Raw genomic sequence first — 16351 nt, 5'->3', positions numbered from 1 at the left:
CAGTAGCTATACATAGGGGGTACAATACATCTTTCTCCTCAGAGCATGTACAGTAAAAATCTCCCTACAGATGCCGTACCTGTGTTGTATCCTCTGCCTAGTGCCGGCCATGGTCGGTGGTTTTTCCATAAATTTCCAAGGTACCAGTCACTCTGATTCTCCACAAGCCCCAGAACTTGTTGTCCTGAAAGAAAGAAAAAATGTGTAAATGATTTATTGCTCACAGGCTGCTGAATTAGAAAATATAACAATAGAAAAAAGGCATATATCAAAGATATAAAGCATTTACTCTCCAACCCAAAAGAATCTCCTTTGAATAGAAAATACTCTGTGATGCGGTTTGTTTAGCTGTTTCTTCGCCTGCTATTTCTGGGTAGCTGAAGGGCAACTAATATGGCTGATATTCTACATCTCACAGGAACGGTCATTCTGCTTTCCTATGGTCCTGAATGGCCAAGTCAACCAGTTGTGTAAAACAGCAGAGCAGAGCTGGACAGATTTCACTATTCAGGACACCAGAAAATCATTGCCTCCAAACACAACACCCCATAGGGATGCCGAGGTAGCAGGGGTCTGATCATGGCATCCTAAAGCCCTCTCCCACATTGATAGATGACAAAATAATAAATGTCACATGGCACTTGGGTAATACTGATTTTTGCATTGTGGTCATGTTTCCACACACTTTCAGTGCCCCCATAAAGTTGCCAATCACAGACAGTGCCCCTATAACTTTGCTTGTCTGTATGTTCCTCATTCCATTTTGTAAGTGTCCTACATTGGCCTTCACAGGTGAAGGGCAGCATTGGAGACATTATGCTGTTAGGTAGGTGACTGAGTGGTCATTTCCTGCATGTTGAGAGGAAACAGGAAGTAGGGATCGGAGTGGGAGCGGTATGGTGAGTGACTTATTTTATACCATTAGGGGCCTATTTGTTATTTCAATTGTTCAGCTGGACAACCCCATCAACTGCAATCTTCTCAGCTCCTCTTGGTCTACAACAAGATGCTGGCAGATCAGACTGCGTGCTAAACGTGACAGGTTCCCTTTAATTATTAAAAGCCATGTAAAGTACCAGTTCCACATGGGTCCTGCTGCTCTTGAGACATCTGCACCTCCTGTAGTTAGGCCCCTGTCTCATGCCTTTACCTTGACTGAAGTGAATGGTGACATGGAAGCCTGGTGCAGCTAGCAATGGCCTCCTCCCTGTCACTCTCCACTGGGTAAACAAGTTCATTGTGCTTAAGCACTGCCTGTGTCCTGTCTGTCCGAGGCCATTACATTAACGAGGAGAGATGATACCCAGAATGCTTTGCAGTCTGCTCAGTGGCGTCAATTCCCAGCATTGTTGGGACGAGTTATTCTCATCTCCGCTACCTGTCGACCTTAATGTTGTCCTGTTTGTCTGACTTTGTTTCTAACCTTCGCTGCTCTGTCTCCTTGTCCAGGGTTTATTTTGTTTTCACTCCCACATGCTGTTTAATTCAATGGACCTACAGTATATGTCTTATATACTGTATATGTTCTGGCTATTTTTGGCTATTTCTGGCTATTTTTACAAAAACTATGTCATCATTCGTAAGACGGTGGCTGAGTAGCCCCCCTTTAAACAGTTTCAGATCATGTTGGTTTACACAAAAAAGTGTACTTTTTGTTCTTCATACAAAAAGAGGCACAACACACTTGATGGTTGCAACTCTCAAACAAGACACCTCAAGCAGTATGCTTTAGGTGCCGCTGTTGCTTGAACAGTCTACGTAAAACACTGTTTTTAAAGAGGTTGTTCGGGATTTTGATATTGATTGTCTATCCTCAGGATAGGTCTCCATTATGTGATTAATGATCAGCTGCTAGAAGGTATAGCAATGCTTCTGTGAGCTCACCAAACATAGGGTGACACATTGTAAAGTAGCTGTGCTTGGTATTGCAGCCCAGGGCCATTTACTTGAATGGCACTCAGCTGCATTTAGGCCATGTGACTGATGAACTGATCTAGGAGGAGGCCACGGCGCTCACTGGAGTGCCACGGCCTCTTCTAACAGCTATCGGCAGCGGTGCTGGGATTCGGACAATCACTGATCAGATACTGATGATCTATTCTATTCTATAGGCCATCAATATCAATTTCCCGGACAACCCCTTTAACTTGCTTGCCTTTCAGGTCACTTCACACAGACATGTAGGACATAAAAAAGAGCATTTGTCGGCAGCACATTACCCTGTGGAAAACAGAGTTATAATATTGCTATCATATCCAGATGGTAGATGTGGTATGTACACCTGGTACTGGGAAGAAAAAAAACACATAATAATAATAAAATGTATTTATATAGCGCCACCATATTCCGCAGCGCTTTACAAATTCATAGGGTTCATGTACAAAACAAAAATAACTGGCTAATATGCAACTGAAACACTAGGAGTCAGGGCCCTGCTCGCAAGAGCTTACAATCTATGAGGAATGGGGGGTGACACATAAGGTAGTTGATTGTGATAAGTAGGATTTGAGCCAGTATTGAACTGACAGGAGTGGTGCCGGCCGATCTGCTTCGGGTTTGGGACTAGTAGAGGATCGAGTTTAGGCCAGAGGAGTTGGTGGGGGAAAGGTTTAGTCTGGGCAAAGTCATTTTAGGTAGCTTGATAAGCCTGTCTGAAAAGATGAATTTTTAAGGCACGTTTGAAGGTGGAGAAGTTGTGAATTGACCTAGTATTCCGGTGCAGAGTATTCCAGAGAGTAGGTGCAGCTCGAGAAAAGTCTTGAAGACAGGAGTGAGAGGTACGAATTATGGAGGTTATTAATCTTAGGTCGCTAACAGAACGGAGAGCACGAGTAGGGTGGTAGATGGAGATGAGGGAGGAGATGCATGGAGGTGCAGCACTGTGGAGAGCTTTGTGGGTGAGGGTGAGAAGTTTGAACTGTATTCTGTGGTGGATGGGCAACCAGTGAAGTGACTGGCACAGACTAGTAGCATCAGTGTAGCGGTTGGATGGATAGATGAGCCTGGACTGGATCTAAAAGGGGTTGTGCCAAGTTTTGAAGTTATCCCCTGTCTATAGTATAGGGGATATGTAACTGATGGTGGGGGTCCGACTACTGGTACCCCCACCGATCCTGAGAATAGGGGTCCTGTTCCACTAATCAGATGGAGCACCAGGGCGTATGCCTGACCATTTTCTGTAGTACAGACAGCCGAGTAAGGCCCTTGGCTATTTCTGGCAGTCCCATAAAGACTGAATGTAGCAGCAAGACACACACTCAACCTGCCGCTCCATTAGATCGGGGGAATGGGACTCTCTTGGAATTGGTGGGGGTCCCTGAGGTCAGACTTACACCGATCAGTTAGTTAACCCCTATCCACAACATAGGGGATCATTTCAAAGCTTGGCACAACCTTGTTAACCCCCACATCTCTCCAGGGCTAAAAACCTCCACAGACACTTCCACAGATTTACATCCATATGTGTGACTGATATCAGCCGCTCCTCTTATAAGTCTCTTGGCAACATTAAAATGAGCGGCTTTTTACATTTTTCATTTTCTTTTTAAGGTATACTATAGCTGGAGAGCACACTGTGCAGCAACACAACCTACAGGAACTAGGTTGACTCATTGTTTCTGTTTTATGTGATGTACATCAAAGGACTCAACAAAGTCCAGAACGGGACTATATTTCAGAGGGAGGGATGTGCTGGAATTTTAGGTCATGCCCTGCAGCTTCATGGGGGTTCACAAACTAAACTGAAAGTGCCATAGATCCTGAGATTAATGTCCCAGAAATAATACTCTGTATCTCACATAGTCATTTCCATGTTATGGGGGGAAATAATCTTCTTAAAGGGCACCTGCTGAGAAACATATAGGTACCAATATAGCTCCTAAAGAGGTTTTCACCCAGTTTTCCCATACTCCTAAGCTTCTTAGTAACGCGGTGATTGGGCAGGTTTGTCATGCAGGAAAGATAGGTGACCCCTGTGAGAGCTCTACTCTTTTTCATATTGGTAAACAGAAAAAACAAAATGGCTGCCATTGATAATAAATGTATGATGGGGGTGAGGTGCTTTTGTGCTTGCCCTGTTGTCCCCTGAAGCAGAGATTCTAGACTGCAGAGGATGTCAATCATTCTATGATGGGCAAAGCTGGATTCTCACAGAAATAAATTGGACTTTAAAGGGAACCTGTCACATTGAAAAATCAATCCAATCTACCAATCTACAGTCAGCATGTTACAGTGTGGAAGGAGTTGATTTATTTTCATTGGGATACGTTTAGTATAACTCAGTAGAACTAATTTTTTAAGCTTAGGAGTCCAGTGAGTGGTCTCATCAGTGACATTTGGGCAAGCATGAGCAGTACCCCAGACCTGGAGGTATTTGCAAATGTTATGTTCTGCAATGTTATGTTATATATGCATTATATATTTAGATAACATTATATTATATATACTATGCTGAGTACACCAGCATGATTGGGTATGGTTGACAGGGACAGGGTTAACCACTATGTTCTGCCCCACTTTGTAAGAGTGGGTTGGTCCTGTTTCCTGCCAGGAGGAGGAGTTATAGTCTAGACTGTATGGAGTGTGGAAGCACATCCAATTGCTCCTACTCCTGGGGTCTTACGGACAGGCAAGAAATTCTATTTTCCTGTAAGAACATTACTCCAGAGAGAGTCAGGATACCAGGAAACCTCAGAAGCTACAGCATGCTTATTCAGCAAAGTGACTAACAAGCCACAGCTTAACAGATCCTGCTGCAGGTGAGGGATGACGGTTCAGACACCCATCACCTAAATAGGCCAGGCCACCTCAAAGCCTTCATTATACAGTGGACACCTAAATCTTCAAGTGCCGGCTTACAGCAGTTAACTAAAAGTACAAGACAGAGTTATCAGCACAATATCATATATGAGGATCATTAATTGCCACTTATCCAGCCACTATAACTCATTATCTGGAGATAGAAATTGCACTGTGTACAAACTACTGCTGAATATACTACAAGTTATCTTTTGCACTAAGTAAAGAGAGACTTTTATACTTTTACTTCTGCCCTGATAATTCAAATCACCTTTAACTGCACCGATCCCCAGGGAGCAATGGCCAGTGGGAGTACATTGTGAGGCAACTCATCAGGACCACTACCACTCCCATCTTCTACATCAGCTCCTCAAGGGCTTGCTGGGCATACAGGGAAGGTGGTCAATCACTGATAGGACCACCGACCGGACTCCTTTGCATAGAATGAGCAGATTTACAATAGATCATATTATATTGAATTTATTTCCATAAAACTATATATCAATCTGCTCAGCTCCTCCTGCTGTGTAACATGCTGCTACACAGTGCATCGCATTTTCAGTGCAACAGGTTTCCTTTCATGTTTTGCTTTTCTCATTATGGAAATGACAGCCCCAAGTCTAGCAGGTTACAAAGAGCCTAACCTTTGGTTCTTCGACTGGTAAGGATGTTGTTCTGTAATGGGTGTTGCCTCAAAGAAGCTATATCTGATTTCTTCTAGAAATAGCGCCAGCCCATGTGATGTGTATGGTAAGTGAAATGGATGAAGCTGAAATATGTCAAAGTCCAATTATGAGAGCTGTTTCTCCCATTATATAATGATTGACATCCTCCACAGTCCAGAATCTCTAGATCTCTAGTCTAAAGCCGAATGCACACGGCCGTGAGCGGTCCGTGGTAACACGGCCTGGATTCCTGCTGAGAGCAGGAGCGCACAGCGTCATTGGTTGCTATGACGCCGTGCGCTTCATGCCGCCGCTGCACTACAGTAATACACTCGTATGATCTATATGAGTGTATTACTGTAGTGCAGCGGCGGCATGAAGCGCACGGCGTCATAGCAACCAATGACGCTGTGCGCTCCTGTTCTCAGCAGGAATCCAGGCCGTGTTACAATGGACCGCTCACGGCCGTGTGCATTCGGCTTAAGATCGACTTGAGAAGGATATCAATCATCCTATAATGGGTGGAGTCAAAACATTTAAAGAAGTAATCCTGCCATAAGCATATCACAAAGATTGCTAACTGGCGAAGGTGCTACCGCTGGACCTCCCTACTGAGTGTCAGAATATAGAGGCTCATACTTTGAGAAGCACTGCGTCTCCTTATAAATCTGTCCCTGCACAGAGCCAGAACAGCCGAGAACCAGAAGATGGTCAGGACTGGAGCAGAGGGGAAGCTCTGGACAAGCCCTAACATGGTTTAAAATGATAAGAAAAAAATGCTATACCCAGTGATTGGCTGCAGTGGCCATGTGCCCAGCATGGCACTGCACATCACTAGCACTGTAATGGAATGTGACTGCTGCAGCCAATCACTGTCCTCAGCAGTAGACAGTGAGAACAGTGACTGGCTGCAGTGATCCTACACCATATCCTGGCATGTCACCGCTGCGCTGAGGACAGTGATTGACTGCAGTTATCACGTGCCATCTCCAGGCATGTCACCGCCGCTGTGTGTAAACAGTGTGGCGCTGAGAACAGTGACTGGCTGCAGTGATCCTGTGCCATATCCTGGCATGTCACCGCTGCTCTTTGTAACAGTGTCTGAAGAACTGGCGCTGAGGACAGTGATTGGCTGCAGTTATCACGTGCCATCTCCAGGCATGTCACCGCCGCTGTGTGTAAACAGTGTGGCGCTGAGAACAGTGACTGGCTGCAGTGATCCTGTGCCATATCCTGGCATGTCACCGCTGCTCTTTGTAACAGTGTCTGAAGAACTGGCGCTGAGAACAGTGACTGGCTGCAGTGCTCACGTGCCATATCTATTTTTTTTTTTTTTTTTTTATTGTAAACTATTTTAGAGCTTGTCTGAGATTTTTAATTATCTCGGACAACCCCTTTAAAATCTTCATTGTGTCTCAATATCTGTCCAACACTACACTGATAATACAAGCAATGCCGGAGTAAATGAAAATCTGTACCCACAGGGTTAAAATACCTGAGCATACATGCTGTTACCCCTACATTTACATAGGCATATTGCTCATGAACAACAATGCGCTCACAAACGTAAGCACTCACTGAAATGACAGGACGTCGGTGCTGATCTATAATTTCATATGAAAAGCCGCCGGCTCTATGTAATTTGTTCGGATGTGTTAAATTGATAATAAAACAGCCGAGTATTGTACACCATTACTGCAGATTTTTTCCTATTATCCATGAAAAACTTCATGGTCCAGATTCAGGTTTTTGTTCTTTTTTTTTTCAGGTAAGAGCATTCTAAGAGATAATGTACAATACGACAATGAAGCAATGACATCAATATCAGGAGAGCTGTCAGGATCGGGAGTGAGAGAGGTGGCCGCTGCTTAAAGGGAGTCTGTCATCAAAGTTTCACCTTTTTAACCCTTCCCATAGCTTTCTAGCAGCCTTACAGTTAATAAAAACGTTACCTTTATGAGCAATCCTGGACTTATAAAACCGGCAAAAAACAACTTAGCAGCATATGCAAATGAGGGCTCGCAAGTGCCCAGGGGCGGTGTTACCCTCGTAGGTGCCTAGCTAGCTCAGCCTTATCGTCGCTTCCCCCCGCCCATTCTTTCCCTCTGCCCGCCCATCCTTTCCCTCTGACCGCCCATCTACTTACTTCTTGTTTCGCCGAGATCCTGCGCCTGCGCACTCAGTCCGTCAGCCGGCGCATGCGCACTGCGATGCCAATTCCTTGTACGGCATCACAGTAATTAATGCGCATGCTCCGGCTAACGGCGCGAAGCCGGCGCAAGAGCATTAATTACTGTGATGCCGTACAAGGAATGGGCATCGCAGTGCGCATGCGCCGGCCGATGGACTGAGTGCGCAGGCGCGGGATCTCGGCGAAACAAGAAGTAAGTAGATGGGCGGTCAGAGGGAAAGGATGGGGGGGCAGAGGGAAAGAATGGGCGGGGGGAAGCGACGATAAGGCTGAGCTAGCTGGGCACCTACGAGGGTAACGCCGCCCCTGGGCACTTGCGAGCCCTCATTTGCATATGCTACTAAGTTGTTTTTTGACGGTTTTATAAGTCCAGGATTGCTCATAAAGGTAACGTTTTTATTAAATGTAAGGCTGCTAGAAAGCTATGGGAAGGGTTAAAAAGTTGAACCTTTGATGACAGACTCCCTTTAATTTCACAATCTCAATTTGATAATGGATAATTGTACTGTAACTCCATAGCACAATAGTGCACTGGAATGGACCTGTACCGACCCCTTATTGATGTGCACTTGAACTGGTAGTGCACCAGTGACGTTAAATGGACAGTGTTGCACTGTTATGTTACGCCATGTGATGCTAAAGGGCATCTGTCAGCATATTTGTACCTATGAAACTGGCTGACCTATTGGCATCTGTGTTGCTCCCATGTTCATATGTGACCGCATTGCTGTGAAAAATGATGGGGGCATTGCCGTTACACCTAGAGGCTCTAATTTCTCTGCATTTGCCGCATCCCCTGCGCTTTGATTGACAGGGCCTGGCGTGATGGTGTTAACACCATGTTTTGCACTGTATATGGCGGACATTGTGAGGTCTCTGGTCATGGGCGTAACTACCATAGCGGCAGACCATGCGACTGCTATGGGGCCCAGGGCAAGAGGGGGCCTGGTCTTAGTTGGGATTATCCCCTCTTCTACTGGAGGTGAAAACATGGTCAGGACTCTACCCTCTAAGGCTGGGTTCACACTTGAGCGTTTTACAGCGCGTTCAAACGCGCTGTAAAACGCTCAACACATGAAAACCAATGCTTCCCTATGGCCCTGGTTCTCACTTGAGCGTTTTACAGCGCGTTTGAACGCGCTGAAAAACGCCCTACACTCAAACAAGTTCTTGAGCTTCTTTGGGACGTTTTGACGCGCGTTTGTGGCCATAGGACACTGCAGTCAATCATACAAACGCGCGTCAAACGCGCGTTTACTATTGCAAAAAACGCGCATAAAAACGCGCAACAAAAACGCGCGTTAAACGCGCATATAAAATGCGCTCAAGTGTGAACCCAGCCTTAAAGGAACAACTTCTAGCAAATGAAGCGGTGGAAAAATGGCTCAAGAGTCATTGAAAGGGGTTTAGGCGGAAACCCTTGTGTCCTGTGTGGGGGGCCTGGTTTGATCCTTGCTATGGGGCCCTTACTTCTCTATGTACGCCACTGTCTCTGGTCATGTGTGTGGATACAGCAGCACAGACTTCATGCTAAGGTGGGGCCAGATTATACAATGAGTGTCATTGTCTGTAACCATTACGCTTGTTGCCCCAGACGTAATAAAGTTCTGTTCATTTGAACTGTGCTGTGTTGACCTCCATTACTGCAACCACTGGACATCCTGTCTAGGTGGCCACCATTGGAGTACAAGTAGCTGAAGGAGGTGCGGAAGTAGTCACAGGAAATTCTATCTGCTCAACTCTCTCTATGGTGCATTGTTTTAGGTCCCATGCTTGTTCTTTTCTGGTACAAATCTTGGCCCACCATAAATATCCGCTAAAACTGGGCCCCTGAGTGGAAGGAAAAGAAGTCTGCTAGTGCTCTGCATCAGAGACAAATATTTCATTCAGCCAGCCAGAAAAGCTTGCCACTACTATGAGTCCTGTCAGGGTTGACACCCACATTTTCCAGACTTTCCAAAGGTCTACTTATTGAAGCAGAGGATATGTCCATGTGTAACCAGGCAGATGTCTTATTGAGGATGCGAGAAAGCTAGCTGACAGGTCTTTAAAAGCACCAAAAGTAATAATGGTCATCCAGATTTCTCAAGCACCTGACTGGTCATCATACATCTTTTCTGGGTTCGGAATATGGATAGGTCATCAGTATCTAACCGCCGGTGGGGTCCAACACCTGGGACCACTGCGGATCAGCTGTTTGAGAAGGCACTGGCGCTCCTGTGAGCATCGATGCCTTCTCCGTGCTCACCAAGCACAGTGCCATACATTGTATAGCGGTTGTGCTTGGTATCGCACTCAGCACTATTCACTTCTATGGGGCTGAGCTGCGCCTAGGCCATGTGCCTAGGGGAAGCTGCAAGAAAGCCGAAGCGCTACTGCAAGCGCCACTGCCTTCTCAAAAAGCTAATCACATGGCCTATTCAGATTATAGGTTATCAGTATTTAAGGCTCAGAAAGCCTATTTAATTTTTGCTAATTAGGATGCAGGGAAAATTTGGAATTTTAGGGGGTGATTTCAGCCCCTGAGGTAGGTATAAAAATGGCCGTATTGGCTGCCATCCAGAAATACATATAAGGAAACTAAAAAGTATTTTAATGCTTCCCAAACATCCCGAATCCTGTGAGACAGCCCTAAATTTTGACCTCTATCCTTTGGTTCCGAGACAGCTGCTGCATATCCTGACTTATTGCTTTTTACATTTTTTTTTTAAAGTTGGGAAGTATAAAATTTGTAACAATTTGACAGACGGTGACTAAAGGACCTATTGGATGTACTAACTCTTTAAAAAAAAATAAAAAAGGTGATAGCGAATGAAAAGCCAAAGAAAATTGCCTGAATCAAATGGATGTCCAGCCAGCGAACTGCTGCAGGGTGAGGTCTGTCATGGATTTTTAAGATGTCTTTCTAAAATGTCACTGTCACCTTTTATTAAACATTTTTATAATCTGCTCCATGGCCTTTAAATGTCTCTATAATAAAATAGTTGTAGAGCAACCTCAGTTTACTATTTGCATGTTGCAAGATAAGAATTTATTTAACTCTTTCTATCAAAAAACATTTTTTTCTAATTCATCTTCACAAACATATTATACGGCTGTGGACACATTTGCATTGACTGTAATTTTTTTTTTTATATCATTGCATACTTGTTAACATTTGGCTTCTACAGCAGGCATGTACAGTCAGGTCCATAAATATTGGGACATCGACACACTTCTAACATTTTTGGCTCTATACACCACCACAATGGATTTGAAATGAAACGAACAAGATGTGCTTTAACTGCAGACTGTCAGCTTTAGGCCTCATGCACGCGACCGTTGTGTGCATCCGCGGCCATTGTTCCGTTTTCCGTGATTTTCTGCGGACCCATTGACTTTCAATGGGTCCGTTGAAAACTCGGAAAATGCACCGTTGTTCATCCGCGGCCATGATACGTGTTTCCTGTCCGTCAAAAAAATAAGACCTGTCCTATTTTTTTGATGGACAACGGTTCACGGACCCATTCAAGTCAATGGGTCCGTGAAAAAACATGGATGCACACAAGATTGGCATCCGCGTCCGTGGCCGTAGGCTACTTTCACACAGACGGATCTGCAGATCCGTCTACATAAAAGCTTTTTCAGAGCTGAGTTTTCACGCGGAGAGTTCCGATCGGTAACCATGGCAACCAGGACGCTACTGCAGTCCTGGTTGCCATGGTTACTTAGCAAGTTTTAGAAGCATTATACTTACCTGCGAGCTGCGATGTCTGTGACTGGCCGGGCGCTCCTCCTACTGGTAAGTGACAGGTCTGTGCTATAAGCAATGCGCCGCACAGACCTTTCACTTACCAGTAGGAGGAGCGCCCGGCCGGTCACAGACATCGCAGCTCGCAGGTAAGTATAATGCTTCTACAAATTGCTAAGTAACCATGGCAACCAGGACTGCAGTAGCGTCCTGGTTGCCATGGTTACCGATCGGAGTCCCAGCGGTTAAACTGGGACTCTGATCTGAACTCTCCGCTGCCAATAATGATGGGGGGGGGGATTTTAATTAGGAGAGGGAGGGAGGGGGGGCCGCACTGGCCACCAATGAATGTACTGTAATACAGGGGAGGGAGGGGGGGCCCACTGGCCACCAATGAATGTACTGTAATACAGGGGAGGGAGAGGGGCCCACTGGCCACCAATGAATGTACTGTAATACAGGGGAGGGGGGAGGGGGGGCCGCACTGGCCACCAATGAATTAAAAACTGGGGAGGGAGGTGGGAGTGCCCCCTCCTGCCTGGCAGCACCTGATCTCTTACAGGGGGCTATGATACGCACAATTAACCCCTCAGGTGCGGCACACAGCCCCCTGTAAGAGATCAGGTGCTGCCAGGCAGCAGGGGGCAGTTATTACACAGTTCTCAGTATATTCTAACTTGAAGCGTCCCCATCACTATGGGAACGCCTCTGTGTTAGAATATACTGTCGGATCTGATTTTCACGATCTAACTCAGATCCGATGGTATATTCTAACATAGAGAAAACCCTGATCCGATGGTATAATAGGGACTCCTGACTTTACATTGAAAGTCAATGGGGGACGGATCCGTTTGCAATTGCACCATATTGTGTCAACGTCAAACGGATCCGTCCCCATTGACTTGCATTGTAAGTCAGGACGGATCCGTTTGGCTCCGCACGGCCAGGCGGACACCAAAACAACTTTTTTTTCATGTCCGTGGATCCTCCAAAAATCAAGGAAGACCCATGGACGAAAAAAACTGTCACGGATCACGTTACAATGGACCGCAAAAAAAAAAGTCTGTGTGCATGAGGCCTTAATCTGAGGGTATTTACATCAAAATCAGGTGAATGGTGTAGGAATTACAACAGTTTGCATATGTGCCTCCCACTTGTTAAGGGAGCAAAGGTAATTGGACAGAATAATAATCATAAATCAAACTTTCACTTTTTAATACTTGGTTGCAAATAATACTGACCCCTATGCACAATAATATAACTACTAACTCCTATGTACAAGTATATAACTACCATACTACTGCCCCTATGTACAAGAATATAACTACCATAATACTGTTTCCTATGTTCAAAGATATAACTACAATACTATAATACTGCTCCTATGTACAAGAATATAACTACTATAATACTACCCCTATGTACAAGAATATAACTACTATAATACTACCTCCTATGTACAAGAATATAACTACTATAATATTACCCCTATGTACAAGAATATAACTACAATAATACTGCCTCCTACAGTATGTACAAGAATATAACTACTACAATACTGACTCATATGTACAAGAATATAACTACTACAATACTGACTCCTATGTACAAGACTATAACTACTATAATATTACCCCTATGTACAAGAATATAACTACTATAATATTACCCCTATGTACAAGAATATAACTACTATAATATTACCCCTATGTACAAGAATATACCTACTACTATAATACTACCCCTATGTGCAAGAACCACTATAATACTACCCCTATATGCAAGAACTACTATGATGCTACCCCTATCTACAAGAACTACTATAATGCTACCCCCTGTCTTTAAGATATGATTTGTGACAACAGTATAAATAATTGAAAAGTTAGAGAAAAGTGTAAACATAACCCTTCATATTGACTGAGAAGTATTGGGAGATGTTATCAGTGGTGGTCCTCGAGCATTTCCCCCCACTTATCGCTAGACTGAGGAGGAATCAGCTCCTACTTGACTGCACAGCATCATCCTGTAATGTATTCCACACTGAGCCATTCTGCAATATTTCACCCATTGATTTTACTGTCAAATGAGAAGCCGTTTGCTCCAAATGGCCTTTAGCCGGACAAGCGGTGGCGGACGATGAAGGGTAGAAAAGCGGCTTCCTTTTATATTAGCTCCACGGGCTACTACAAGTGTTGGATGTTTCAGAAGCGCCTTTAAAGTGAATATTTACCTTTTAACACCATTTCCTTCTTCAGGTTGAAAATGTTATGACTATTATTCCTAAAATGTATCTTTATAAGAAATGGAGCTTCATTGTTCTGATCTCCAAATCCCCTGCATAAACATGGAGTAGAATAATAAAGTTATGGTTACCTGCAGCCACCACTAGGAGGAGCATAACTGAATTCTTATTTATTATAGAATTCAATGGGAGTTGCATGTGAACATGAGCTCCCCCTAGTGGTTGGATACTGAATGCTTGCTTTTGCTGACTACCCAGTCTGGGGAAGAATGCGAGTATAAATCGTAGATTCTCTTAGAAAACTCAAAATGACTGAAGATGTAATTTTTCTACTTGCTAGGACCTCATGCAAACGACCGTGTCAGTTTTGCGGTCCGCAAACCGCCACGAGGCCTAAATGAAATGTTACAAGATCAGCTTCGTATTTTGTCAATTGATTTTCACGAACTGCATATAGACAACAGAACGCTTACGCCACAAGCTGTGAGGTTGCTAAGGAACCACAACACCATGTCTAGCTGCTCCCGGGGCACAGGGTAATGGAAAGTGCAATATTTCCCTTCCGGGCGTCTTCATGTCATAAATAATTGTTACACATTTTATTTTTTGTTTTCCATTAGAAAAACTCCAATTAATAACCCCCAGGACCTCAGAACATACCAGCCTACCAACCTCCCGCTCACTCCCCCACCAACACCCCCTGAGCCTGGGGAACCAACATGACAACCTTAGACAGACAGGCCTGTCAATGCTTGCTGATTTGCCTATGATTTCCCAGACTCCCCGGCTGCGGCAGTGTTGCAATCTAAGTAATTACTGGTAATGGCACATTTATCACCGTTAATGATGTGGATTTACTAAAGGGCAGTTATGGGCGAGCCTCACTACATAAATTAGGGCTCCTAACTCGATCCGAGCTGATGATGTATTCACACCAATGAGAGTGAGGTGCACAGTGGAATATATAATGGGAGTTGACGAGGCGAGATGAATGGTTGGAACAACGGAGTCGTCCTCTAAGTATGTTACTCATCCCAGGCCCTGACTGACAAATCTGCATAGTGCTATGAAATAAAACTGGGTGATAACTTTTGTGAAAGGGGCAATGGCAGCCATATTTATTGGTAACCCTATCAAGGAGGAAAGGGGTGAGTAGCATGGAGACAGGCCACGTGCTATGGGACCCAATCTCCATTAGATGATGAGAACTATGTACAGGTTCCTACAAACAAGCAGGAGAGGAATTAGCCATAGTAAGAGGGTGGCAGGGCAAACAAAGACCTTGGTGACAATGCCTGGCAGCATAATGGAGCCCCTGCTTAGTCCTTGCTATAGGGTCCGCTCTCTTCTAGGTAAGCGTAAAACTCTTCTGTAAATAAATGTAAGATTCCTTCATGATCAGTGTAGCCCGCTCGTGAATTATGCTTTCCCCCACCTCTCATAGCAGAGCGGAGTGTAACTGGTTATATGAGTCATTGATGGGCTGTAAAATGGATGTAAAGCTTTAATTAAACATTTCAGCCACTTGAAAAGGGGACGATGATGATGGCAGGCTAATCTGCACTCAGAGGAGCTCACGGGTGACTGTCCTTGAAAACTCTTATCAAATGAAGGGAGTTTGGGGGGCGTAAATACCATGGCCAAGCCGGGGACAACAGTAAATAATAGCTGAGCTGCATTACTAACGTCTTAAGGTGGCCATACCTGGGGTATGGGCGTACTCCTATGACCTCATAGAACAAGTCAGAATGGATCACACACCCCCCCTACCATGGAGAGCTCCGTCAAATGTACTAAAACCTCCACTGGTTGAGTCATTCCATGACATATAATTATGGCTGTGCTATTCCTGACTTGATAAATGATAAAACTCTGGCTGCCTGAAGCCACCACTAGGGGGAGCTGACTGCATGTGGATATGTCCTGCTTATATTGAACTCAATGAAAGCTATAGCAGTCAGTATGTGTGAGCTCCCTCTAGTGGAAACTGCAGGTAGCTGCATTGGCAACATCGCAGCATATAGGGGAAGCAGCTTAATGCTGGGCCTTCTCTCCACAAGCTGTGTGCATGTCCTTTGTGCGTCCATAACTAACCGAACACTGCTAGATTGTGTCAGAGAAAGGTTAATCTGGTGCCGCTGATCCCCTCTCTGCACCCATTTATCATTTTCTTTATAAATCTTTTCTTGGAGAGCAGATGAGACACATCATATCTCCACCGTCTTCCCACCAGATTTATAACCTCACACCTTGTGTCCTCCTCAGCCGGAGTATTTTATGATCCCCAAACGATATTAACCTTTATTACCCCTTGAAAAAAAGACATTTCATAAATCGATGACCCCTTAAGTGATCCGGCACGGAGATGCCAATGTCTGGCGCCTGTGCCCTTGTAGAGTCTAACGTTATTACCATCTGATCTGTTTTACAGAGGGAAATGTAGTCTGGTCCCGATGCAGCGAAGGTGGTTGATGTTTGGGGAATGGCCTCAAATATGCACAAATCTGTATAGGTCAGTGGTGTAATCGGGCGGGGAGAACCACTGCACACCCATTCCCCACAGAATGGCATTGTCATATGACTAAAGATACAATCTGCTTGCTTTCAGTGAATGGGAACATTCAATCACATCCAGAGACTGAAAACCCATACTAATAATATGTGACCATCTCCGATTTTTATTTCTGTTGTTCTGGCACCCGACGCACCCCATTCTCTATAACGGG

The 16351-nt window shown here is 44.7% G+C and overlaps 1 protein-coding gene across 2 annotated transcripts in view; it reads right to left on the bottom strand.

The window, feature by feature from the left end:
- Positions 1-16351, bottom strand: part of LARGE1 (LARGE xylosyl- and glucuronyltransferase 1) — a 581369-nt gene that overhangs the window by 88178 nt on the left and 476840 nt on the right. For both annotated transcript variants that reach the window (XM_040438023.1, XM_040438033.1), the window contains exon 7: positions 80-184. In XM_040438023.1, coding sequence (XP_040293957.1) covers positions 80-184 — 105 coding nt within the window. The remainder of the gene's footprint in view (positions 1-79; positions 185-16351) is intronic.

This window comes from Bufo bufo, chromosome 1 (assembly GCF_905171765.1).
Source record: "Bufo bufo chromosome 1, aBufBuf1.1, whole genome shotgun sequence".
NCBI classification, from domain to species: Eukaryota; Metazoa; Chordata; class Amphibia; order Anura; family Bufonidae; genus Bufo; species Bufo bufo.
This window is presented reverse-complemented; position numbering and strand designations above follow the sequence as displayed.